This window comes from Arachis hypogaea, chromosome 16, assembly GCF_003086295.3.
Source record: "Arachis hypogaea cultivar Tifrunner chromosome 16, arahy.Tifrunner.gnm2.J5K5, whole genome shotgun sequence".
NCBI lineage: Eukaryota > Viridiplantae > Streptophyta > Magnoliopsida > Fabales > Fabaceae > Arachis > Arachis hypogaea.
Window position 1 is genome coordinate 13602493 of NC_092051.1, and position 24517 is coordinate 13627009.

Consider the following 24517-nt stretch of genomic DNA (forward strand, 5'->3'; position numbering starts at 1 on the left):
TAGCATATACATATGAAAATTATTAAGGTTCATACACTGATTTTTGAATTGCATGTATGGTAGAAAATAAAAAGGAATTTGTTGTGATAGTTAACAGAGTTTTGTTTATTTATGTTAATGTGTTCTCCATTTGAATGAATTGTTGTTTTGAGTCTCTCTTTAATGTTAGACTCCTGATATTGTACTGATTCAATACTTTTTAAATTTCAAATTTATTGAGTACTATATACATATTCTTATTAGTTTTATAGACAATTGTTTAAAACATGTACTGAATTGAGATTAGTCTTAATGACAACGCAGCATAAAGAGGTTCATTAAATAGAACTAAAAATGATAAGTTGATACCATACATGGCTAATGTAAAGTGATAAATAACTTAGTAATAGTGATAAAAAATTTATAAAATGATAAGACATAAAAACTTAAATGAGTTATATATTAATATTCAGGAGATTATTTTAAACTCTCAATTATTATTGAATGTCTAATTGTTTATCTTTTGAAACCTTAGGAAGAGTTGAAATTCTTATACTATGATTAGTAATGAATATTGATACTGTAATAATTAAGGATAGCTTTAAAAGATGAAAGTAGAAAAGTAGTGATGCATTGATAATTGAATATACACTATGCTAATTTGTATAGGTCTAATGCTGACCATGTATCTTTCTATGTTGCTATGGTTGAATAATCCTAAAGTTTATTTATTTTGAGGCATATCATAAAAATTTCAATTGTACGAAAATCTAGCCCAAAATATTTTTAATAAAAATTTTAAAACTTTCACCCAACTCCTAAGGAATAAAATGAAAATATGAACTAGTACTACTCATATAATATTACTAGACGACAAAGTTATATATATATATGTATATATATATATATGCTTGGTTCTAGATTTTGTAAAATCACATTATTTATCATTAAATCATCATTATCTTTTTTCTTTTTTTTTTCTTTTTTTTTTTGGGTCAAAATTGTTATTTATGTATCATCTCTCTAGTAATAACAAAAAGTCGGTAAAAAAATAATATGAATGATGGTGTGGTCTCTTTTTGCAAATTGCTCTCTTTCTCTCTCTTTTGGATGTTCAATTAATTAACTTGTTTGTTAGTTACTTTATAATTTAAATAATATAATAATTATATCTAATAATTAAAGTGACCAAATTGCATTCTTAATTAATTGATATCTCAATCCAATTTGGCCATTGGTAAGTGTGACCAAACTAATACAAGATTGTATTCCACTGCTTAATCTTTTATTTTTTTTCGGTCCACACTATATATATATATATTGGAACACCATTTTTATCTGAAACATAATATATACCGGTTTTCTAAGTTTGTTATTTTCAAAATTCAAGTCTAAAATATTTATTAACTTAGGGTCTTTGACAAATTATACATGCATCCTGATGAATATATACGTGGTGTTTCATATATAAGTTTTTTTAGATCAGTAGTAAACAACTCGACCCTTTCAGGGAATACAGAGTACTAATGTCAAGTGATTAAATTTAATCCCTTTCGGCATTACCATCAAAGACCAAAATCAACCACAAAAAACAGATTAGACAATAAACATAAACTAATAAACAAGTAAACAATACATACAGAATCAAAACATTCTTCAAAAGTAATCCGGGAATATTATTGTCCACTTTATCCATCTATGGTCCTCAATTATTGCCCTTGATTCCCACTCTTTTCTTGACTTGTATTCATTTCTCCTTTGAACTCCACATTTGTGTTCTGGAATATATGTTTTATGTTGCTTGTCTTGTTTCTTAAAAATCTCAACTCCCAATTTGTATCTATATCTCCATGTAGCCACTTTACAATGTATTTATTATCAACTATCATTTTTACATCTTCTTCTTTTACTCTCACCTCTTCGAGAACAAATTACAAGGACATTTGCAGTCCAACCAGTAATGCATCTCCTATTGACTCATGACTCACCAAATCGTCCATATAACAGTGTATTTCTTCATTTGGTTCCTGTAAATATCCACCAACACAAAATATATTTCTATCTATTTATACCACGTACAGTTCCACCATATCCATTTCCTGTCTTCTTCAAATTGCACTTCTCTCCTATATACACGGCTTATCACTTTTTTCACCTCATACCATTGGTTTACTATTATTTTTACTTTTTTCCACTCACTTTTCCATGAAACAACTTTATTCTCAAAGATTTTACTATTCCTACAATTTCAAACAGTCCACAAAGTAGCAAAGAATAACATAATCTATTTTTTTGACATATTACACACATCACAATTGATCCAACCCTCAAACCAAGTTCTAGCATCATTTACTTCTACCCAACACACACAACCCGCATTCAAGGCCATAAACCACAATTTTGAACAAAAAGAGCAATGAAGAAAAATGTGGTTTACCGACTCCTGGGCATTCTCACACAAAACAAAGTCCCTTCACCTTGGCTTATGATTCCCTCCTTATTAGTTTGTCCTTTGTACTCAACCCATCTGTTATCACAAACCACACGAGCATCTCAATTCTAGGTGGTACCAACCCTCTCCAAAGATCATCAAAGACATGCTTCATAGTTGGCTCCCCATATATTTTTCCTTCCGCTACATTGATGAATGATTTTACATTGTATTTTCCATCCGAGCTAAATCTCCATGAGGCATTATCCCTGTTACCTGCACATAAGAACACACTATCTAAAATGTTATTTAATTCTTCTATTTGTACTCTCTCCCTCTCAAAGAAATTCCTTCGCCATTGGAGACTCCACACTCATGATGAACCGATCCACACCCCACACTCATATATAGTACTATTCTTCTGATTTGAAACCGCAAATAGCCTTGGAAATTTATCTTGTAGTGATACATTCCCAACCCATACATCTTTCCACAACCTTGTTTCTTTACCATTTTCAGCACATTTTCTCAATCCCTCCTTGCAAATTTCTCTGTACAACTCATTCTTCTTTGCAAGGTTCACAATCTCCTTCCATGGACTATTGGACCCTTTATCATTGTGCTCTTCAACCGGCATTTTCATCTGAGTACCTCCACCACCACTTAAATAACATGGCTGCATTTTTCATTTCTATATCCCAACTCCAAGTCCTCCATGCTCTCTAGGCTTTTGAATAGTGCTCCATTTGATTGTTGGCATAAATTTCTTTTCTTTTTTGTTTCCCAGAAGAATCTCTTTTGCATTTGTATGATTTTCTTTGCAACTTCTTTTAGCATCTTAAAGAGGCCAAGAAAATACATAGGCAAGCTATTTATCACCGATTTTATAATTACCAATCTCTTCGCCTTTGTTAACAAACTCGACTTCCAGCTACTTAGCTTTTTTTCTATCTTTTCCAAGATCGGTTTTCACGTTGCAACTCTTCTTGGGCTTGCTCCCAATGGAATTAAAATTGCTCTCTTGTCAATATCAACTATGATGAATATATACATATGGTGGTGTTTCATATATAAATTAATTAAAATTGTTCTCTTGTCAAAATCAATTATGATGCTTTAAAACAAAGAACATACATAAGATCAGTTTCTTGTTTGTGTTCACTAACAATTTGTTAACAAAGCATTGTCTGATTACTGTTTTTATTGTCTTTTTCCTTTTCCTTTTTGTTATAGAATAGTCAAATTCTCGATAAGTATTAAGACCAGATTTATGTATAGATGCTTGTTTATATATATATATTATCAACCAATTATATTAAAAACTTTCCATTGTAAAATGTTTAAAATTTAAATTTTAAAAGTAATTATGTACTTAAATATAATTAATTTTATATGTAAATACTTTATTTTTAAATTTTTAATTTATTTTAAAATTTTTTAAATAAAAGTACAGATAGAACTATTAAAACTAGAAAGCTAAAAATTAAAGAAATGGATAACTTATCTAAAAATGATCAAATTGTTGTAAATTTTGAAGATCAACAAGTTATTGGAGAAACCTAAGGTTCGCTTATTGGATATTTAAAAACATTGGCATTTGATTGTAAGTTATTTCCAATCATTTTTTCAAAATGGTCAGGACCTTTAGGTATACTTCGATCTAGATTTGAAGAGTGTTTTAGTAACTTGCTGAAGGTATGTATTTGAAATATTTATTTTTATCAAATTCCTATTAATATTATCTATTGTTAATAATATCTTGTTATTTATATATGATTCTTTTTTATAGCCAAAATTTTATTTCAAAATTTCTATGGGCATTGCAAAGCGATATTGCAAATTGAGCCTTACAAAAAAAGTGGTCACAACATAGAATTAAATTATGAGTTCTATGATACATGCATGAGTAAACAAGCAATCATTGATAATATTCCAGTTGGCATAGACGGAGATCAATGGGCATCCTTTGTTCAGTATCGGTTTCTACCTTCTACAATGGTAACATGCTAAATTTTTAAGGATATAATATTAATACGTAATCACTTTTTTAATCTTCATTTTTCTTTTTTAACAGGAGATGTGTAAGAGAAACAAGGAAGTTCGCAAGAAGCAAACAATTTTTCATATTGGTGGCTCGAAACCCATCTCAAGGAAAAAGACATGAAATAGTATGAATCATCACTCATTTTTTATTTTTACTAAATTATCATATGCTCTTTAACATTTTTTTGTATTCTTTTGCATAGTTTTTAGAAACTAGACGAAAAATTAGCTGTAAAGAAATGTACATAAAAACTCATAAGAAAGATGAGTTGTTTGTGACTGACTACGAGCAAGAGATATAGCAGTAAGTTGTACTGTTTGGTCTATTTTAGTAAAAAGTGTAACTTCAAAAACTGCCAAACTTTAATGTTATTTTGTTAAATTTTTGTTGCTAAAATATCAACTGTAGAAACAAATTGAAGTACTTATGACTTAAAATGAGAAAGATAAATCTGGACCATCTACAAATAATGCTATTGACAAAGTGTTTGGGGAGGAGCATTCTGGTAGAGTGCGATGCATGGGAACGAGAGCAACACCTACTATAAAATTTAATAATGGGAACTCAATTCATTCAATTTCATCGATACATTAACTTTTATAAAAATATAAATTTATTCTTAAAGAATGATACTATATTTTAAAAAAAATTAAAGATGTACAAAATAAAAAGAATAACAAAATAAATAATTCTAGTCACCATTATATATTTATGCCACTTGAATATATTTGATAATATAATTATATCTGACACTTCAAAATATCACCTAATTAATCGCTAAATAATGATGTTGATTTTGTTTAGGATGAAATAATGTCTCGTTCTATAATCTTCCAACACATTTACACCAAGTTCGTTTAAAATCTTGGATCAGATACTTTGATGTTTTCATGTTATACACTTATATATATTTTTTTTAATAATATTTTTAGTTTAATAAAATAAAAAATAATTTATTACAAATTTAAATTTTATTCAAATGTATATTTAATATTAGTCAATAAATTATTATATATATATATACAAAATAAAATTTAAAATCGTAATAAACTGATCACTAGAAACATCCAAAATTGGTTTTATGTTATGTACTATGTGAGATAGAAAAATACAGTATGTATATACGTAATAGACAACAATATAATGCAATTGATATCTATATGCCTAATCGTATCAATTATCTGTCCATGGCCTATTATTTTGCAATAATAAAATGCTTAAGGGGACAGAAACTATTTTATTCTTCTAGAAATTAAAAAAGGAAGTTTTTAGCCATATAAAACTTCACGATAATCAGCAATATTTTACAATATTCTAACTTACGTATTTGTATCATATATAGCGTATCAGATAAACGGACAAAGGCACAGAATAATAGCCGTAGTAAGATCACAAGTTACGTAACAAAATTTGCAGTGGTCCAATATTGCACATGCTCTAAAATAATAAAAAAATTAACAGACAAATTAAAAGTGGGTTTAATTTGTTATCAGTTGATAACACAATAACACTACTACAAAAATAGAATTTAACTACTAAATTTTACTTGTCTTTTATTTATCACAAAATATAATTACAGTAACTAAAATTTGACCTTTTGATACAAACAATATTTTCCGTGGCTTTTGAATTTAAAGCTTATATTATTCTAATTCTATTTTTTTTGAGTACTCTCCTTCTATTTTACATTGGCGTGCTATTACAGTCATGAATAATTTTTTTTAAAATAAATTTATTAATCTATAATATATTTTTTTAAATATTTTGATATTAACACAAATTTATAAAATTAAATTTAAAAATATAAAAAAATGAATTTAGATAAAATAAAAAATTATAAAGATAATATTTTAATATTTGAATTAATTATAAAAATAAAATTTATTTAGTTAAAATAATATAATTTAGATAAATAATAAAATATTAGATAAATTTGAAGTAGAAAAAAGTTTTCAGTGAATCTTTTACTAAAAATAAATTATTTTATTATTTGTTAAATTTAAAAAAAAATTAGAATAAGTTAAAAAAATTCGTCTTTATTTACATAGTACTCACTATATATTTTTGTGAGTATTTATTATATGCATAATTATCTTTTTAAAAATTATTTTGTGAAATTATAAATTAAATTTTTTATTTATATAATTATTTAATTGATATATATTATTAATTAGTTATTTTACCATTATTTTTAGTTATAAAAAATTAATACTAATTAATTTATGAGTAATTATTCACTTATGTAAAAGTTCGTAATTTTATCAAAAAATAAAAAAAAATTTGATTTGTAAAATTTCTTATAACAATTTTATGTGATAATTAATTTGTCTAACAAAATAAATTTAGTAACTTAGTAATTAAAATTTATTAAACATTAAATTTTTCAGGTAAAAATATTTATAAAATTAACTTAATGTATAACTTTTATTATATTATTTCGTACATAATAGATAAATAATTAAATGGAATAAATACTTAAATTGGTCTCTCTAAAAGATTATCTGATCTCTAAATTGGTCTCCAAAAATAAAATTAATTAGAATTGTCTCTAAAATATTTTAAAATGGTTAGAATGACTAATGACAAGATATATTTAAAAATTTTTGTCTAATTAGTCCTAAAAAGAATAAATCATAATCCTTTTTTCTCGTTAAATGCCATTGTTGTTGCAGCAACAAATTGATTCTCTAGATGTCAAAATTGTTGTTGAACTACATCATGGGGAGCGTCTAGTTGGCCAGAGTCTAGACAAGGATACAATATGGTCGAAAACTATGCATAATATAATATATAGTCCTACTAATAACTTATAATCCTCCTGCTACCTTCGTTTTAAAAGTCAGAGATTTTGACTAAACTTCAAAGTTACTTGGTACATGTATAATGTATTTAAAGAAAATTGATGCCTTATCCGTTAAAATAAATTATTTTATCAAAAGAAAGATTCTTGAGGATGAAAGTTGAAATTGAAATTATTTGAAAAATGTAAAGTAGCCTTATAAAGAATGATACAAAGAATGTACTCATAATGAATAAATGCAATTCATATTACTACAACATACCTTCTGAAGCTCTCATTCCATTTATGGAGAAGCGAAAATGAGGTGAAGTAGATAGAAAATTTTGAGCAAACTGCAATGCTGCTAAACATCTCTTTTGAATTTCTACTAGTTCTAGAGCCTGCTCCTGCTCTTCCATCAGTTGTCTCTTAAGAGATCTAGCATTCCCACAACTTCTTGGAACTACAAAAAAAATGAAAATGGTTATTTTAGTGACTAATGAAAGAATGATCACAGAACAAATCATATTAACAGGATTAAGTAATATAGATTTCAAACAAGATAATATAATACTCACTTGAGTTCATTTCAGAATCCATGTCTATGTGGTGAGACGAGTAATACAGAGTACTGAATTCTACCAGCATACTTCCTGCAACCAAATTAAAGTTGATATGATAAGTTTCTTGAAAAAGTTCCTGCAACATAACTAGCATGATTAAAGGATAAAATTAAATTACTAAATTTCATTCATACACAAAAGAAGAAAGTAAATTAATTAATATATATTATTATCATATGTAAATTTCTCTAAATTAACCTTAAGATAATAAGATATTGATACAATTATACCAAGAAACAATCAAATTATAACAAGAACCCTTTCTAATGTCAAGTGTAATTGTACTCACATTTCAAGCTTAAATCCAGAGTTTAAGCATTCAATTCCAAGCTGAAAATGTAAATTAACCAAAGGAACATTAGACAAGGAAGTATTTTTCAATAACCTTTGACTTCTCCCGGTAAGGTTTAATAAGTACCGAGGCCACGAACATAATGGAGATTACCTTTGTCTAAAATGGTTTTAACAGTTTGCGGATCAATAAACATCACAAAGCTAAACATCCTTTTCTGTTGGAGGTGAGAACCAAAGACGAAGGATTGGATTAGAGAGGATTGGATTAGAGAGATGTTCTGTTTTGAGAAGAAGGATAGAATAGACTGTAATGAAAAAGGGTTGAAAAGAGTAACAAAAGAAAACGACACCTTTGTTGTTCACATGTGACACTAACGGTCAGGGTAAGTCAGAAGGATTAACCTGATTATTTTTAAATTTTTGTTGGAGAAATTCTTATTAATTTTATCTTTTGGAGACCAATTTAGAGATTGAGTAATTTTTCAGCAACTAATTTAAGTATTTACTCAAATTAAATAATATTGTATTGCTTAAATTATCAACTACATAAACATAAAGTGAAGAATTGTGAGGAGCATGTGAGGACTGAGGAGCATATATTTATTAAAGTGTTTTTTGGTTATTTTATTGTTATTATAATAAAATTAAAGATAAAAATAATATAGACTTAAAATTTAAATTTAAATTTATATTTTTTATTGTATTCGACCGTTGAAAAAAATAATTTAAAGTATATTTAGTAGATAATAAACAGTAGAATAAGAAAAATATTTTTAAGATTAAAAAAAGTTAAAGACGACCTAAACAAGCTGAATTTTTAAGATTTAAAATTTTAAAGTGCGCTTAACTTTTTAGGTAACTTTTGGCAAAAAGTTAAAATAACCACGGAGAAAGTCCAACATAACTATCCATCACTTTTATTCATGTTGTCTTTTAACTCCTAAAGTACTTTCTTCAACCACATTATATGAGCCCCTATCATATAATAGGACATCCTCCAAATTCAAAATACCGACTTTTTTTTTCATTTTGGTGTTATTTGTGTTTTTTTTAGCAGATTTTCTCGTGAAGTAAAAAACGTAATAATTTATGAGAGGTCTTTTTAACAGAATTACAACAACCACATAATATCAACAACAATAAAGAATTTGGATAAAATTTGGATGAAATAAGTCTAAATCAACTGCACCACCTACTAGAAAAAATTATAATGACTCTTTAATTGTCAATGTCAAAGGTAGATGCAATTTCAATTTTTTTTACGTGATTTTTTTAGTTCTAATAATTGATTTATTTTTTTATTCAATTTTGCATTCGGTTGTAAATACTTCTACAAAAAAAATCACAACTTATAAAATGACGACAATTTAAGCTTGGCATTTAAAAAAGATAAAAAAAATCATGATAGAACTTATGGACATGGACCAGGTCGAAATAATGGCGCGCACTTATTGGTACGATTTTTAGGTGTAATGGCCGATAAAGCATGTACGTGGTTTTAGTAGTGCTGTATATCAGTAGGTTTTGACAAGTTTAAACGTATTTTTGAATTTGTAATTGGTGGAGTCTTCAACAACGTCTCAGTAATATGTGATAAATTTAGAGGAGTTGGTTGAAACTTCAAAAAAACAAAAGCTATAAATATAAAGAAATCAAGATCCCGTTAGCAGTTTTATACAAATTTTTGTCAACAAAATATAATGATAAAGTACCTAATCTATTCGGTGATATACTAGATATTTAATTAGTGTATTTAAAAAATAATAGTTAAAATTTTAAATATATTTACTTAGAAGACGTTAGAATTTTTTTTTATTTATGTTAGACTTTTTCTTATTTCTTATTATATACAAGTTTAGATTATTATTATTATTATTATTATTATTATTATTATTATTATTATTATTATACTGAATTATTTTAGTATTTTTTTATAAAAGAATATTAAATATTATATATTTAAAAAATTTGATTTTTATTATTAATGTTATATATATAAATATAATTTTAATTTAATAAAACTATTCTATTAGAATAAATTAGCACAAATTAATTACAGATTGTATGTGAAAAATAATGCAAGTTAGCTACAAAAATAAATTGATTAAATTATTCGATGTTAACCATAAAAAAAATTGTAGCTAAAAAATTTGATTTACACAAATTAACTACAAATAAAATGTGATAGAATTATATTTGTTGATTTGATTATTCTTATTTAACTACAGTATTATACGTAAATAATGATATATAAATGGTGTCTCTTCAAAAGTCTCTATAATATTTAAAACTAAGACTAATAACTCTAAATTCATATCAAATTGAAAATATAACTCTTCGAATAGCCACACATTTTTTTTTGTGGCTAATAAGACCATTATTACTATTGTTCTTATCAAACTGCGGCTGTGGATCATACTCAATTTGCATCAATCCATGTCTTGATGCTGATGATAACGATGATGATATGAGTATGGTAGGTTGTTGTGGGAGTCCACGCGTCGAATTCTGGCGTCATGATTGTACACGTAAGCATAGCTGGGAATGGGACGAGTAGCAACACCACAGTGAACGTGGATGAGTTCTGGGTAAGCATAGCTCCAATCAGCAACATAACTTGTTTGGATTTATTTCACCGGAAATGCTCACAGACTCACAGTCCCACGTGCTGCATCAATGCTATACGATACTTCTACGAATCAATTAGACACTGGAAGAAAAATTGGTGCGTAATGTGATGACCATACACTCCATCTCAAGAATCAAAGATTATCCAATGTCATATATTGTGATAAGATATAGTAAGAAATTTATACCATGCGTGCCAAGGGGCAATTATCCTCCATCCTTGAGGCAAATGAAAAGTGTCTCCACTCAATTTGACTCTTGGTTAGTTGGTTTGGATTTTATAATGATTGTTTAGGTGGTGATATATATTATTTTAGGCAACTACTTTAATGAAAATATTAAAAATATTTTTTTATGGTGATTTTTATTTAAAAAATATAATTTATTTATTTAAATATATTTTAAATAAAAGTAATATTTTTTATAACATATAAAAATTAAATTTTATAATTTATTATTTAATGATCAAAATAAAATATTTTCATATAATATAATGACAATAATAAAATCTTTATTGAAGTAACCACTTTATTTTAAAGTCTAAATATTTGTACGTATCATCTTATTAGGGTTCTAAAAGAGAATAATGTTTTGACTCGGCCTAGAGTTAAAGTTCCGTGACAAAAGAAAAAAAAGAAAGAAAGAATAAAAGCCTAGAATTAAATCGATATTTTAATCAATTTGGATTGGTTGAGTGATCAATTTATTTGTCAGCTTAAATAAATGTCGGGCGTTTGAATCTCACCTTGTATTCTTGTGTATTAATGCGATAAGTCTATATGGCTTGTTAAACTGTTAATTTATCTGTTAAGAACCAATTAGGATTGATATATTTTTTTGTTGAGAGTTTTGTTGTCTTTTGAAAATAATTATCAAGATTTTTTTATTTTTTTTAAATACATTAGTTAAATTTATTATATTTAAAATTGAGAAATAGTAGTAATTTTAAATTGTTTTTACTTATAAAAATTAAATAAAAAATTTATTAGTGATTAACATATTATATAAGTATGCTCCGAAAAAAATATCAGGAAGAATCAGTGTCACAAAATTAAATATCAAGAATAAAAAAAAGTATATTTTTTTATTGAAAACCTCATGGTTCTTCAAAAAAATTATCAACAATTGGGTATTCACGGTTTTTTTATTTAACTAAATAAATAAAAATAATTAATTCTTAAAATACGTAAAATAAGTAGACAATGAAAATACGCATGGCCACCTCACCTGCAGCGCATGCGAAATGAAAAACCACATCAATTTAAGAATGGCGCCAACAAAATGGGACTGACATAGAAGAAGAGTAGATAGCGCAAGGAAAACAAAACCTGACTTCTCAATGCAGGACTGGCGCCACGAAATGGCCACATCTTTTTTTATCAGAGTGAGAGATTAGGGATTTTGTAACATCATAGATAGATAGCATTTTCAGTATCAGAGTGTGGTTCAAGAACCTTAAGCCTAAATAGCCACATCTAGTTCAGCACTCGCATATTGGAACACATCAGCCGTGACAAACATGAATTGGGCCATCATAGTAACGGCGCCCACAAATTATGTTGCAAAACATATTCCAAAGCGATATGAGACAATCCTAAGCCTCGTTATTGTTCCATGTCATATAATACAAAACAAAAAAGACCTCGTGGTTCTGGTGGTCGTGGCGGAGTACCTGCACCAACGTTTTGGCGGCAGCTCCATCGTGGAGGTCATGTCTTTGGAAGCTCATGAGCTCGCCGTATATCGTGATACTGATACCTGAACTGCTCAAGCTGATTCGTTATTATATTGAGGCTTAACTTTGACATTAGATTGAATTGAAATTAATTGAATCCTAGTTGAATTGAAACTTGTGATGGCAGTGATTAGTGTCCAAAATCCTAGGACTTTTCATTGTTGAGATCATTGATAAAGTGTGTGTTTGAATTAGAAGTAAATTTGTGCCAACATAATTTATATTTGACAATTTTATACTAAATTTGATTTTGATAAAATAAATATTGTTTTGATAATATTAATTAAAATAATTTTTAGATAGATAATTATAAAAAAAACATGATATTAAATTATAATGTTATCTTTTTAAGTATATTTAATCTTTGTTTTAGTATATTTTTTGTATAGTATTTTTCTAATATTTTATTTTAGTATGCTATAATTTTTTATTATTATAATAAAAATTAATATTTATTTATTAAATTAAAAACAATATATAAAAATGGATAATTTTTTAAGTATTCTTTTTATAATAAAAATTAATATTTATTTATTAAATTAAAAATAACATGTAAAATAACATATTGTAGTACTCCTTTTAAGTATTCTCAATAATCTTATTTTTATTACTATTTTGGATTCCAACTTTTATTAGTAATGCTTTTATTATTATGTATGGTTAACTTTTTATTTAGTTTATCATTTGTAATAGGAACAATAATACATATTATAAAAAATTAAAATAATATTGAACGCACCTTTAAGATGGAGAATCATATTTGCATTTTGAGTAGAAGAAGTTATCAAACACAAAAAATAACATTAAAAAAATTTAAACACATTTTTATCCTCTTCAACGAGTTTGTCAAACACATCCAAACTTAACTGAAGAATTGAATTGATATACAAGTGAGTTTGTCAAATTCGCTATATATGCAAAAATATAATGACCAATAACAAATTCTTAAATATAATTAGATTAACTAATTTTTTTTAGGTAAAAAAATATGGAATATGGTTTGCAACATAATTAGTTGGCTCTGCCACAGCTAATGTACTCCAATTCACTGGTGCTGAACTAGAATTGGCCATTTTGCCATCTCCAATCCTGCATATCAACCTTTATTTTCCATGCGCGGCCTATTCTTTTTTCATGTCAGTCTCCATTTTGCTGCTGGCATCATTCTTGAATTGATATGTTTTTCTATTTTATATGCATTTTAAGTGAGGTGATTATGCGTATTTTTATCCTAATATCATTTCCTACGTATTTTAAGAATTAATGATTTTTATTTTTTTATTTAAATAACAACGCCGGATATTCACCCTAAGAAAAAATAATAAAAAAACACTAGAATACAAAAAGTTGGCTCCTCTAGGGATAAAAGTTGTTAGAAAATAATTATTTTTAGTGTATTTAAAAAAAATTAGTCATAAAAGTAAAAAAATAAAAAATATTTTTTTAAGAGTTACAATATATTTTTAAAAAAATTAATTAAATATTTTTTAATATAATAAATAAACAAAAAGTATTTTTATATTATTATACTAAAATATAATAAAATATATTTTATATGAGATATTTAAGTATAAAGTTTTTTTTTTTAAATTGAACATTTTTTTAAAAAACAAACCTAAACAAGTCCTAACAATATCATGCACTTTTAATTTGTGTACGATTATGAATTTGGTGATACTCAAAATATAGTATAATATTATTATTATTACTTAAAATTCATTCTTAGCGTGTTATATCTTTAAAATAATTTTAAAATAAAAAAAATTCAACCCAGCGAATTGTATTTTTAAAATAGAGTTTAATTTTGATGTACGTGTAAAACATTCTACACTGTTGTACAATCACAACTCTTCTCTTGAATGACCATTGTGGTCGATATAAAAGATAATTATTTTTGTTAATATGATTAGATAGACATGTAAAACGATTTTACACAATACATTAAAATTAAAGTATTTTTAGAAATCACCAATAAGTTTCATTAAGTTTCATTTTTTGTGATTTCACCTTCCTACAAATCATATAAAATTGATTTTGCCCAGCTTCATGAGCATAGGTCAAAATAAATGGAGTTGCGTTTGTCCGTCATACTAAATGGCAAAAGAGTTTTTGTTATACTGCTTTGTTTTAAGCCAAGAACTTAGAAATGTACTCCGAAAGTAGTAATCGGCAGATAAAAATAATGGTTAGGCTTTTAATCATTAATTCATATGGTTAGACTAGACTATCAATTAAGTATTGATCCATACATATGGAGCATAGATAATAACAATACTTTTTGAACACATTTTCGGTACCTTCACCCACTCTCACAAACGTATTAACATATGACCCACAACTAAAATTAGATATCAGAACTAATCACCTATTTAGGCTATTTTTCATTTTTTCTATACACAAAAGACTGTTGGCATTTAGTCTACGTTGATGAAAAAGGTGCATTCCACAACAAAAAGCAACAACTATTATAGTCACTGCTGGGATTGCTCTCGAAAATATGCATGATCGAGAGAAGTATCATTGCTCTGGAAAATGCATTTTTCTTTTTGGTTAACACAGATCGTGTATAAGTGTAAAAGCTTTCAATAAGGATTGCCTAAACAAATCTGCGGGCAAAATTAATTCGGTTATACATGAAAAATAAAAAATATAGCAAATTATTCTGAAACTAGTAGTAGACATCTCTGTTCTTTCTCGAAGCAACAATACATGTAAGAGTAGATAATATTCTAAACAGGGTAACAATATCAATAATCAAGAGCCATAGTCGCTAACACTCAACAACACTCCATGGAACCATTAACTAATCATCTCTAAGCCTGCAATAACAAATAAAAGTAAAGTCAGTTAAGAGTTAAGACTACAAATTGATTTGTAGGGCTAAATATTAATTGACGAGACCCTGAGAATAATTATGCTGTTTTAACTGCTAACCTTGTTTGCAATGTTGTTTGAGAGCCAATCAAGCCCTTCATAAAGTCCTTCACCAGATGTAGCGCAGGTGCTCTGGATATACCTGCATGCCAAGAACATGTCAATGACAATCAGTAGAAGGTTGGAGTCAGGAGTATGGAAATGAAAGAAAGGATCCAAATCGATATTTAGGGTTACCAGTGACGTTGACGGAGTGAATGAAGACCAAGCTTATCAGTTATTTCAGCAGCATTCATAGCATTTGGAAGATCTTGTTTGTTTGCAAAAACTAGAAGCACAGCATCTCTTAACTCATCCTGATAAAATATAACATATACAATGAGAATCATGAAACTAAGCGAGAAAATTAAGTTCCCGTAAAAGGAAAAGAAAGAATGCATATTTGGCATATAATCACAGTCACTTCTTCAGAATCTAATACCTCATTCAACATCCTATGGAGCTCATCCCTAGCCTCGACAACACGATCACGATCATTGCTATCTACCACAAAAATAAGTCCTTGTGTATTTTGGAAGTAATGTCTCCACAAAGGACGGATCTAGAAAGAAAATATTGAGAATATTAACCTCAAAAAAATTCAGGTATAAACATAGTAGGCAGATGCCAATGAAAATGCTATTTAAGACGGAGATAGAATGTGACTCAACCAATACAAAAATTGGTGAAAAATAAAATACACATTGATACCAAGCTGAGTCTAAGTCATTACTGAATCCAAGCAACAAACATAAGTTATCAACAACAGATGCCACAGCAATTTAGTTTAAGATCAGATTTGACGTGGTTTTAGAGTAAAGCCAAAAGATTTTCATAATTTTAATTAGCCATAGGATGCCACTAGTATATAAAACCGCTACGCACGTTTACTTCAAGTACAAAACCATATTATTAAAATTTAAAATGAGATGACACATTTTAATAAACTGATTACCAGTTATCAAACCTCAGTTCTTGAGTTTAGAAAATTGATAAATCTACAAACAGACACCAGTTCACTATTTATATGAACAAAACATTATGCATTCTCAATCACAAGTTTATATCATAATGGAGAGGAGACATACGAGTTACTATATCAAACGGATCATTCATCTCCCAACAATACTGGTCAAGGAATTAGGTCACTCTAATGTCATGTGATGAAATCAATGAAATCATTTTGTACTGCGATCTAAAGAAGAGATACCTTGTCCTGGCCACCAACATCCCAGACAGTGAAGCTAATGTTCTTATATTCGACGGTTTCCACATTAAACCCTACATGCCAAACGATAAGTCAATTTTAATTATTATAAATTTATTATGAGCATAAATTAGAGTTGATCTGTGGTTTGATAAGAAACAGAGGCATCAAATGCTGAAATTATTGAATTGATCTGAAATGGAAGGGAATTGAAAGGGAGAAGAATGGAGATCATACCAATGGTAGGAATGGTGGTAACGATCTCTCCGAGCTTGAGCTTGTAGAGAATGGTGGTCTTACCGGCAGCGTCGAGACCGACCATAAGTATACGCATCTCCTTCTTGGCGAACAGCCTGCTGAATAGCTTCGTGAATGACAGACCCATCTGGAATATTGTGAACGTTCACCAAACAACGCAAACTCAATTAGTTCGATTCCAAATAGCGGATCAGAATGCAATGATGGAAAAAATGAATATCCAAGGGGGAAGACGACGGGATCTGAACACAAGCTAGACAGATCCAATCTAAGGACTGAATTTAAATCGTGAATTGCAATACAGAATGAGGAAACGGAAGAAAGGAGGAGAGATTCGGGAGTTAGGGTTTGTTGAGAAAAAAAAGAATTAGATGGGGTTACCTTGGAGAGCCGAGAAAGAGAGCAATTCGTCTGAGCTGAGCTGAGATCTGTTCTTGTGTTTGGATTTTGGTGCCTTTGCAAAAATGCAGGATGGAGAAACAGGACCCTACCCCTTGCTATTTCCTTGATTAATATGGCCCTGCGGAACTCGTTTTGTTTATTTATATCTACATCTAAAATGTCGCATTTGGATTACGGACCAATTAATATTTATTTACAGAGTAAAGCACCGATTAAGTCCCTGAAGATTCTGCGTTTGGACAATTTAATCCCTGAAAAAAAATAACAAATAGATCCCTCAGAAAACAAAATGTGGACAAGTTACATCCTTCCGTCAATTCATCTGTCAAAACGGAACAGAATTGCCTTGCTGTTCTCTTACCTGAACTGACGTGTCCGTTACAACTACATATGCAATGAGACGACGTCGATTTTTTGGTTTCCTTCGTTTATATTCATTTCACTTTGCCCTTAACCTTCAGTTACCCACTGTGATTATCTATTAACCCTAAGGAGAAGTTGGAGTGAAAGAGTGTTGGTTGTGCAGTAACAAAAGTGACGATCCTTCTTCAACATACCAGCAAGGAAGAAGACGCCGTCAAGAGAACCGGTGTTAGCGGGAGCATCTTCGAGTAAGGTAAAAAATGGTTATGCTTTTGTTAGTTAGTGTAACTTTTTGTCAGTTACTTTCATGGTGATTCCAATTTTTTCAACTTGTTTAGTCTTCTGCAAAGAATGATGGTCCCATATTTTTCAACTTGTTTGCATGACACATTTTGCCACTTACTCAAATTTGTATGCATTTGTTGAAACTAATAATTAACAGAAAAAAACATACATGTTCTTGATTCTTGAGTTAACTGTTTGTACTGAACAGATGGAGGAATTCGCTATCCTTGTGTTCCACCATGGAGAAAAATTTTTGAGGAACAAACGGGGAGAGTTGAGTTATCGGGATGGATTAATTGAGAGGTTTCCAAAAATGGATATGAACCTTGTGAACTTCTTTGACTTGAAGGAATTGTTCAAGAGTTTGGGATACGATGATTACAAAGCGATGATGTGGTTTGATCCAAAGGCTGCTAATTTTGAAGCCGGTTTGCATCCTATTTTCGGAGATTCAGAGATCAATGCTTTAAGGCAGTACAAAATACAAAACAAGGACTGTGAGGAGTTCTATATATATTTTGAGCATAATATTCTTGGTGGTGAAGAAGCTATAGAGTATGATGAAGCTGGGATCCTCCTATTTCTAATGATGACAGTAGTGATGATCATGGTTACGAGAGCGCTGAAGATGAGCTGTACAAGCTTCCACCGGCTGGTGAAGAGGAGTCAGACACCGAAGAGGAGCCTGCAAGAGTGACTAAAAAGAAGAAGGATGCAGACAATAATCGTTTGCCAAATGCCAAGAAAGCGACTTCCCCAAAAGGAAAGAAAGTTACTAACGATGAGACTCGTATAACTAGCAATTCCCCTAAAGGTCGAAAGAAGAAGGAATATAAGAAGGTGAGGAGGAGTTCAAGACTGCAATAACAAGCCAGAAAATACGTGGAGAACTCCATAACGAGTCAGACCCCAGTTGAAATTGGAGATGATGGGGGACGAAGACCATCATGAACATCAGATGCATGCACAAGATGCTGAAGAGGTTGGGGATGACCCTTTTGTTGGATCCTTTTTGGGGGAAACACGTTCTCACAAGGAGTCAGATGATGAGAAAGTTTTTTACTATGAATCAGAAGACTTGCACACTCCTGTTGGAAGCGATGAAGAGAATGAGGCTAACAGGACTGGTTTTGATGACTTCTCGGAGGGTGCTGAATTTGGAGAAGTGAAGCTAGAAATTGGCATGAAGTTTGACACTTTGGAGCAGTTCAAGAGGACGCTAAAGGACTGGATAGTAGCTCAGGGTAGAGAATTACAGTGGCTAAAGAATGACAAGCTGAGGTCAAGAGTCAAGTGTGCTGAGAAAAATTGTCCATTCTTAATTTTTTGCTCATGGAATTCAAGTGAAGATTGTTTTCAAATCAAGACTTTTTTTCCCGAGCATACATGCAATCGGGACTTTGGAAGCAATCAGGCAAATGTGAGATGGCTTACTGAGAAGCCTGAGAAGCGATTACGAACACAATCGAAGCTCACACAAAAGGAGGTATTGGATCACATAAAGTAGGATTATAACATGCAAATTCACTAAAAAAACATGCAAAGGGCACTTAAAAAGGCAAGGGAGTTAGTAATTAGTAAGGAAAGTGAACAGTATAGCAAATTAAGAGATTATCTGGCTGAGATATTGAGAAGTAATGCTGGCAGCACAGCCTTGTTAGGAGTTGAGCCAATTCCACAATCTCCTCCACTTTTTGACAAGCTTTATATTTGTCTAGATGCATGTAAGCAAGGTTTCAAGGCAGGATGTCGCCCGTTGATTGGACTAGACGAGTGTTTTCTAAAGGGCTATTACGGGGGACAGTTATTATCTGTTGTGGCTCAGGATTCAAATAACCATTTCTATGTGATAGCTTATGTTGTGGTTGGATCAGAGACCAAGGAAACATGAAAATGATTTCTGATTCTATTGCTAGAAGATTTGGAAGATGTCCAAACACACGGATGGAGCTTCATATCTGACCAACAAAAGGTAAAAACTTAAATGTATTCTTCACTTGTTAGTGTGGTATTGAATGTGTATTTGGCTTATGGCACTGAATTGTATTCTTCCTTGTTAGGGTCTGCTTCTGGCACTTCGTGAGGTGATGCCCAATGCACATCATAGAAACTGTGTGATGCACATCTGAAAAAACTTTTTGAAGCAATACAAAAATAAGCAAACCAAGGGTGCTGTGTGGGAATGTGCTAGATGCACAACTGCAGTTGAATTCAAAGCAAGCATGGACAAGTTAAAGAAGATAAATAAGAAAGCATGGGCCTATTTGGCTAAGTTTGAGCCCGCTGTGTGGGTCAAGGCATACTTTAGCCACGACCTTAAGGTAGATAACTTGACCAATAACATGTGTGAAGTCTGGAACTCAAGGATTGTGGATTACAGGGTGAAACCGGTATTGACAATGTGTGAGGAACTCAGATGTTATATTATGAGAAAGATGACAAATCACAGGAGACTTTTGGGTGGGTACAAGGAAAAGATTGCACCAGTTCAACAAAAGAAGTTGGAGATGCTGAAAAGGGTAGTGATAAGTGGCAGCCACAATGGATTGGTGATGATGATGGAGTCAAATATGAGGTTCAGTATGATGGGAAGAATGTGTTAGTAAATCTGGACCATAACACTTGCACATGTAATGTGTGGCAACTCACAGGTAGTATCAAACACTTTGGATCCATAGAGCTTTCTGGACAGTAGTTATATAGATAGTTTGTTAAGGATATTTCTAATTTGGTTTGTAATTGTTGTTAACTTGTCTGTGTCAAGAATGCCGTGTGTGCATGCTATATTTGCTATAGCCTGGAGAAACGAGCGACCTGAGGACTATTGTCACCCATGGCTGCAAATGAGCTCATTCAATGCTACATACCAACATTGTGTTCAACCAGTTCTGAGTGAGCAATATTGGGAGAGGGCAGAAGGATCAAGACCTATTCCACCCAAGCTTAAGAGACCCATTGGCCGTCCAAAGCTACATGCAAGAAGAAAAGATCATGTTGAGCCACTACTGAATGCAAATAAGGTCAGGAGGAGATTCAGTGTGACTTGCACCAAGTGTGGTAAATCTGGCCATTACTCCAAAACATGCAAAGGAGCTCTAGTAACTAAGAAAGAAAAAAAAGAGCCAGGGCATCATAAAAAAATGGTACACAAGAAGATGCACCACAGGCTGACAGTGCTCCCCAGGCAGAGAACCAAGAAGCCATTGTTGCACCCGACCCACAGCCACAGGTAATCATAGTTAATTGTATACTCGCACTATTATTAAGGATTTAGTATTCTGGTATAGTTTGTATTAGGGATCTAAATGTCCTATCACTAACTTATGAGGGGTTTAGTTGTCCTAAACTGAAAAAATAGTTAATCGATTATTTAAAAGCTTAGTGTGATAGTGGCTCAATTGTATCATTCATGTCTATTTAGGCAAACCTGGTCCAAGAAGAAAATCATAATCCTGCTGTCACTACTCAAAATGTTGCACCAACTAGGTCTGTGACTAATGAGGAAATTTAACATGGACCTGTAACAATTGGCACTGACACTAATGTAATTGATGCAACTGTAAGTTCTTTGTGGATGATGTTATGTCTACTATACTTGTGTGTTTAATATCATCAGGATGTGGGTCATAATAAATTTTTCTGTCCACATCGCAGGGCCAATTGGAAGGTGATGTAAAGGAGAGAAAAAGGAGGACAAGAAGGTCCACATGGTTCAGGCCTCCAGGTCAAGCCCAAGCCCAATTCAGACCTCCAGGTCAAGCCCAAGCCCAGTTCAGGCCTCCTAGTCAAGCTCAACCCCCACTAAGGCCTCTTGCTCCAGTCCAGAACCAGCTCAGGTTTCCGGCCCAACCTCAAGGCCATAAGCCCCCCTTCAACAACAGCTGCCCAAGGAAAAAAGTCAACTCAGGTCCAGTCAAAATCCTCTACTGCTAGGCCACTGAATCCAGCCTTGTTCAGAAAAAAATAATCAATTATAAGGCCTAAACAACCTCCATCACAACAACCAACAAGCTCCATTGATGGTATCTTTACAGAAACCCTGGCTGCAACAAGTTCGGGAACAGCTTCAAGAATGTTTCACTTCATTCCCACCCCTAGATTTAAGTCTTAGTTGAAGTCTTCAATCTATGAAACTTTAGTCTTTTGGATATAATGGATTAGTAATTTGGCTGTAATCTATTAGTATTTTGGATATACTTTCTTTGGACTTAAATCTTGTTTTGAATTAGGCACAATATATTGTGCAGTTATGATAATGTTGCTATGTAGGTTTCCTTTTGATTTAGTGACATAGACAACTGTTTAGCCTCTTTTTGGATCAACCAATGTAACTGGAAACAATCTTTTGGAAGCTTAGATAATACAACAATTCTTTTATGCTCATTATAGTTATTTGATTTCTTTCAGTTCATCAATGTGAACATCAGATTCATTAACACCAACATCCATAATATATCATACAATGATTCAAAAATAACTATTCATTATCGCATTCGTAATAATACAATTATAAATACTACTACATTCATGCTTCAACTATCTCACTTGAATCACCCAGAACCTTTACTCCACACATTCACAATTATTGCAACTTAGAAATCAGCCATAAAATACAGAACATTTCTATATCTACTGCCAGTAATTTTGCTCGAATTTTCTTTATTTCTACAATCCATTTCCAGTCTCAGAATTCTCTCCTCCAAATCAATTAATCTATCCTCCACTCCCTACTTAGAACTTTGAACTTCGACATCTCTAGCAACATCATCCAACCATCTAAAGAATTTGCAGTATGGCAAATTGTCCTGTAATTGCAACCAAAAACCATACCATGAATAGCAGTTATGAATTTCAATTCTGCAGAATACTCAGAACTCACATAATTAAAACCGTTCAAATCTAAACTTACCCTATAGTTTGGGCATCCTAAAAACAATCTATCTGGATTCTCTACTGTTCCAGACTTATATATTGTTGCATATAGCTGACAGTTACACTTTGGCGCGATTTTATTGTTGGAGCCTCTTCCATGTGTTGAGTCACCCCTACAATTGCCACCGTTGCCTTCATTCCTTTCCATTCTTTGGCTCCTCGTGCTTCTGGAGCTTCCGATGCTATTCATTATGCATTGTGCTAGGGTTTGGTTTCAGAGTGAATAATTGGGAATTTTGAAAAATTAGGGTTTCGAAGAATTTTAAATCCAAACAATACAGAAGGACTAATTTGTCCTCCCCATTCAGAATAATTCCACTGTGACACTTAACGGACACCTCAACACATTAACAGTCTACGTCAGAGGCGCCGTTAGTGGCTGTAACATGTTCACATTTCGTTTCCTGAGGGATCTATTTGTTACTTTTTTTTTGTTCAAGGGCTAAATTATCCGAACACGAAATCCTTAGGACCTAATTGTCACTTTACTCTTATTTATATAAATTCAAAGTAATTACTAACAATATTTTTTTTGGTGACATTACTAAAAATATTTGAACCTACCATATTGTAATACTATTGAGATAAAAAAAAATTGGCAATGAGTTATTTGTATAATTGTCCACATTACTTTTTTTGTCGTTTATTTTGTTTATTAAGAAAATGATCTTTTCATCTTTTAAATTTACAGCAAGCAATTCTTTTTTTTTTTTGGATTTTATATTCATTAAAAATTAAAAACTTTTCATTTTTATTCTCTTTGTCAAGTATTTTTAGAACATTTTTTAACTAATTTCTGATAATTAATACTTTCCGCAAGAGATATTTCCTAAACAATACGTAAATTAGTTTATTTGGTTCACTTAATTGTCATTAAGAAACGGGTAACCTCTCACAGAATATTTACAACAGATTTTTATCAAAACAGAAACATGCAAAAAGACACTGTCAAAACCAAACAACTACCTCCTCATAACAATTACATTCAAAGCCAATCCATGCCTCTGCCGTGATTATCGAAATTAAATACCTCCTCTTCCTTCACACTAACTTCCTCAACCAAAAACTGCAGTGATGTTGTCAAATTTGCAACAATTGCTTCTGCATTGGATTATCCTTTAATCATATGGCCCATAAGACACTTTATCTCACCTTATGAATTCTTAAGATATCCACTCACCATAAAACAATTACCATCAGGGACATAATCAACACATACCCACCAAAATCACATACCTTGTGAATTCTACACTTACCCTCTTTACTTTTCTTTTTCACCACAGATCATTGGTTAATGAGGGCTTTAATGTGCTCCTAATTCTTAGTAACCTCAGGCACCATATTTTCAAAAAATTTTAAGTTCCTACAGTTCCAAATAGCCCACACAACAGCAAAGAAAAGCATGCACCATCTATTCTTAAATCACCTCCTAACTTCCTGTTGCATCCATCCCTCAGACCAAAACCAATCTTTAATATTATCTACACCCTCCCAATATATATCCCCAACATAAGGACAGTCCCCCACAATTTAGTTGGAAAAAAACAATGCAAGAAAAGGTGGTTTAGTACTCCAAATCATAAAGAGAGTATCTTGCCTCATCTTGATTTACTATTCCTCTCCTTAATAGTTTTTCCTTGGTGT

The 24517-nt window shown here is 30.8% G+C and overlaps 3 protein-coding genes across 6 annotated transcripts; 1 reads left to right on the forward strand and 2 right to left on the reverse strand.

Moving 5' to 3' along the window:
• Positions 1 to 1418: 1418 nt before the first annotated feature.
• On the reverse strand, positions 1419 to 8485 carry LOC112758449 (uncharacterized). Of its 3 annotated transcripts, XR_011873908.1 has the most exons (4): positions 8302 to 8479; positions 8146 to 8186; positions 7812 to 7886; positions 1419 to 7696 (listed from the first exon to the last, which is right to left on the reverse strand). XR_011873908.1 is itself a non-coding variant. In XM_072219845.1 (3 exons), the coding sequence occupies exons 1-3, from the start codon at positions 8357 to 8359 to the stop codon at positions 7506 to 7508; spliced, it is 324 nt and encodes a 107-aa protein (XP_072075946.1). In that variant the 5' UTR covers positions 8360 to 8480; the 3' UTR covers positions 1419 to 7505. The 3 variants fall into 3 exon arrangements, 1 of the variants encoding a protein (XP_072075946.1); XR_011873909.1 differs by lacking the exon at positions 8146 to 8186 and having other exon boundaries at positions 8242 to 8485; XM_072219845.1 differs by lacking the exon at positions 8146 to 8186 and having other exon boundaries at positions 8302 to 8480.
• Positions 8486 to 15078: 6593 nt separating this feature from the next.
• On the reverse strand, positions 15079 to 17534 carry LOC112757995 (ADP-ribosylation factor). 2 transcript variants are annotated; one of them, XM_025806550.3, is made up of 7 exons: positions 17273 to 17534; positions 16871 to 17018; positions 16637 to 16707; positions 15869 to 15988; positions 15625 to 15743; positions 15448 to 15529; positions 15079 to 15332 (listed from the first exon to the last, which is right to left on the reverse strand). In XM_025806550.3, exons 2-7 carry the CDS (start codon positions 17016 to 17018, stop codon positions 15327 to 15329), a joined length of 546 nt encoding a protein of 181 aa, XP_025662335.1. In that variant the 5' UTR covers positions 17273 to 17534; the 3' UTR covers positions 15079 to 15326. The 2 variants fall into 2 exon arrangements, with proteins under 2 accessions (XP_025662335.1, XP_025662334.1); XM_025806549.3 differs by lacking the exon at positions 15079 to 15332 and having other exon boundaries at positions 15436 to 15529; positions 17273 to 17451.
• A 1944-nt stretch (positions 17535 to 19478) lies between these two features.
• Positions 19479 to 21452, forward strand: LOC140179992 (uncharacterized). Its single transcript, XM_072220367.1, has 6 exons — positions 19479 to 19805; positions 20002 to 20025; positions 20086 to 20331; positions 20391 to 20539; positions 20706 to 20961; positions 21363 to 21452. Exons 1-6 carry the CDS (start codon positions 19479 to 19481, stop codon positions 21450 to 21452), a joined length of 1092 nt encoding a protein of 363 aa, XP_072076468.1.
• The last annotated feature ends 3065 nt before the right edge of the window (positions 21453 to 24517 follow it).

Bases quoted from the DNA above. Each gene is read 5' to 3' on its own strand.
- LOC112758449 (XM_072219845.1), bottom strand. From the start codon at position 8,359: ATGTTTAGCTTTGTGATGTTTATTGATCCGCAAACTGTTAAAACCATT. The intron at 7,887-8,301 runs GTAATCTCCATT...ATTTGGTTGCAG, and splicing joins TAAAACCATTTTAGACAAAG to GAAGTATGCTGGTAGAATTC. The intron at 7,697-7,811 runs GTGAGTATTATA...TTTTTTTTGTAG, and splicing joins GGATTCTGAAATGAACTCAA to TTCCAAGAAGTTGTGGGAAT.
- LOC112757995 (XM_025806549.3), bottom strand. From the start codon at position 17,018: ATGGGTCTGTCATTCACGAAGCTATTCAGCAGGCTGTTCGCCAAGAAG. The intron at 15,744-15,868 runs GTATTAGATTCT...ATATTTTATCAG, and splicing joins TCCATAGGATGTTGAATGAG to GATGAGTTAAGAGATGCTGT. The intron at 15,530-15,624 runs GTAACCCTAAAT...CTTGGCATGCAG, and splicing joins TCACTCCGTCAACGTCACTG to GTATATCCAGAGCACCTGCG.
- LOC140179992 (XM_072220367.1), top strand. From the start codon at position 19,479: ATGCAAAGGGCACTTAAAAAGGCAAGGGAGTTAGTAATTAGTAAGGAA. The intron at 20,026-20,085 runs GTGATGCCCAAT...AACTTTTTGAAG, and splicing joins TGCTTCTGGCACTTCGTGAG to CAATACAAAAATAAGCAAAC. The intron at 20,540-20,705 runs GTTAGTAAATCT...GTCTGTGTCAAG, and splicing joins CAGTATGATGGGAAGAATGT to AATGCCGTGTGTGCATGCTA.